Source organism: Impatiens glandulifera, chromosome 9, assembly GCF_907164915.1.
Source record: "Impatiens glandulifera chromosome 9, dImpGla2.1, whole genome shotgun sequence".
Classification (NCBI taxonomy): Eukaryota; Viridiplantae; Streptophyta; class Magnoliopsida; order Ericales; family Balsaminaceae; genus Impatiens; species Impatiens glandulifera.
The window spans coordinates 20673510-20675773 of NC_061870.1; the positions used below are offsets into that span (position 1 = coordinate 20673510).

The 2264-nt window shown below is 31.1% G+C and overlaps 1 protein-coding gene across 1 annotated transcript; it reads left to right on the forward strand.

The window, feature by feature from the left end:
- The first annotated feature begins 1519 nt into the window (after positions 1-1519).
- Positions 1520-1804, forward strand: LOC124915979 (auxin-responsive protein SAUR23-like). The gene has a single exon (XM_047456718.1). The coding sequence runs from the start codon at positions 1520-1522 to the stop codon at positions 1802-1804; it is 285 nt and encodes a 94-aa protein (XP_047312674.1).
- The last annotated feature ends 460 nt before the right edge of the window (positions 1805-2264 follow it).

A 2264-nucleotide genomic window follows, 5' to 3' on the forward strand; every position in this document is an offset into this window, starting at 1 on the left:
AGAAACTATTGTTGTCACTCTTAGTTCAAAATAGATAATGACATATCACATTCTTACAAAAACTATCTTTTCTTATTTACACACTCTCTATACATCTATACTAATACATAATAAAGAGTTAACTTTTCTTTACCGGCTAGCAGGGACGGACCCTGAATCTTGAGTTGGGTGGGCTTAAAAAAACAATGAGAAAAATTTGAATAATACGAGTGGATAGATGTAAGTTTTACTATTTTTTTAATAATTATATAAACAAACAGTGAATTATATTGAATTTTTTAAAGAAATTAGGGGGTAATGTCACATTTTTACACTGAAAAAAAATATTCGGGATGGGATGAATCCTATATAGATCAGTCCATGCCGACTAATCTAAATATATATACATCGTCTACTTCCCAATAGTCTCATGACTAATCCTTAATCTTATCCGAAAAGAATCCATGTAAATGGATGAGCTAAACACGTACAGTAAAAATATCACATCTTTCTATGGTTGGATTAAAAATTATATATAAGAAAACCAATTCTTAAACAAATGTAGATATTCTTTATCACAAAATAGTATTTATACTTATAATAACTCTCGATCAAAATAATGTCTGAAATATCATAATAACTTAATAATAAGACATCTACCAAGACATGAAAATTTTGCATAGACACAATAACCATCAATCAAGACTAGTGTCTTGCATTGACACAATAACCATAAACTAAGACATAAAGGTCTTGCGTTGACGCAATAAATATCAACCAAGATATAAAGGTCTTGCATTTTCGCATTAACTGATGTAAACGACACTTGATTCATATATTCTTCTAACTTTTATACTATTTCAATGTACATATATTGGGTTACAGGTCTTGAGTCTGAATTTTTCAGCATTAAACTTTATCATGGAGGAAGAAGTGATGGGTTATTATACATTGGTGGTGATGTTGATTACATTGATTACAATGATGTTGATAGATTGTCTTTCCAAGAGATTAAGGCAATGACTAAAGACCTAAGGTATGGCAATGACTTTACTGTGATGTTGTAAATATACTAATACACTTGAAAATGAAATTAGGGACTTAGCAGAGCCCTATTCGAGGTATTACCAAATGCTGTACATAGATTTTATGTTCAACATTTGTATAGAAATTAAAAAAAAAAACATCTAGGGAAGAATAATACAAAATGTGAATATGCAGATATTGCAGCTTTGAAAAGACGTTTTTCCATTCACAACCACACATTTTCAGATCATTCTTCTTCTTAAACAGGCCTACAAATCTCTTTCCTTGCTATGAGGGTAAGACACAACTACTGGCTCCACATAATACATATGATTCATTTTGTTAGACAAGCCCATCTGCCCATGTGATGTGTACTTTCTTCTATTGCAAAGACATGGCATATGATTTTCAATACCAAATTCACATAGGCTTACACCTGTTTATATATATATACATATCATCCATCCATTCAACCATCATCACTTCATCTCTTATTCAAATCTCATCTGAAATCATGGGTTTTCGCATGTCAGCAATTGTTCAAGCCAAGCATGTAATCCGGCGGGCTCTATCCACTTCATTATCTGTGGATGTTGTACCCAAAGGCCATCTTGCAGTATATGTTGGAGAAACAGAGAGAAAACGCTACATAGTCCAAGTTTCATACTTGAAGTATTCTTCTTTCCAGAGTTTGTTGTACAAGGGAGAAAAAGAGTTTGGGTTTGATCACCCAATGGGTGGTCTTACAATTTTCTGCACAGAAGAAGATTTTATTGACATCACTAGAAGTTTGAATTGATCACGAGATGCAAAGAGGATAAGAATTAATACAACTAACTAAAGAGCTACAATTCAACAATTTTGGTTTTAGTCTCAATTTTCAAGTGTACATTCATGACATTAACAGTCAAATACAATGTAATATGTAGACATACTTACTTCTATGATTCAATTCTTTTACATGAAGAATAAAGAATCTTAATCTCTTACTTTTACATAGAATTTCTTACTTATATAATTCCCTTTCTTGGTTAGGTTCATAATTTGCACCTTTACCTTCAACATATCAAGAATTCTTACAAGTTAAAATTTCAATTCATTTACCATTTGAAGACACCTAGCTATAGCTGATTAAATATGCACATACACAAGATATATATCACAAGTTTGTTATAAAGTGCAATTTTCATTTTGTAACCAATTATATAAATGCTTAGTAAATAACAAATTTAAACATCCTTGAATAGAGTCTTAGATGG

Excerpts from the sequence above, each read along its gene's own strand:
- LOC124915979 (XM_047456718.1), top strand. The coding sequence starts at position 1,520 with ATGGGTTTTCGCATGTCAGCAATTGTTCAAGCCAAGCATGTAATCCGG.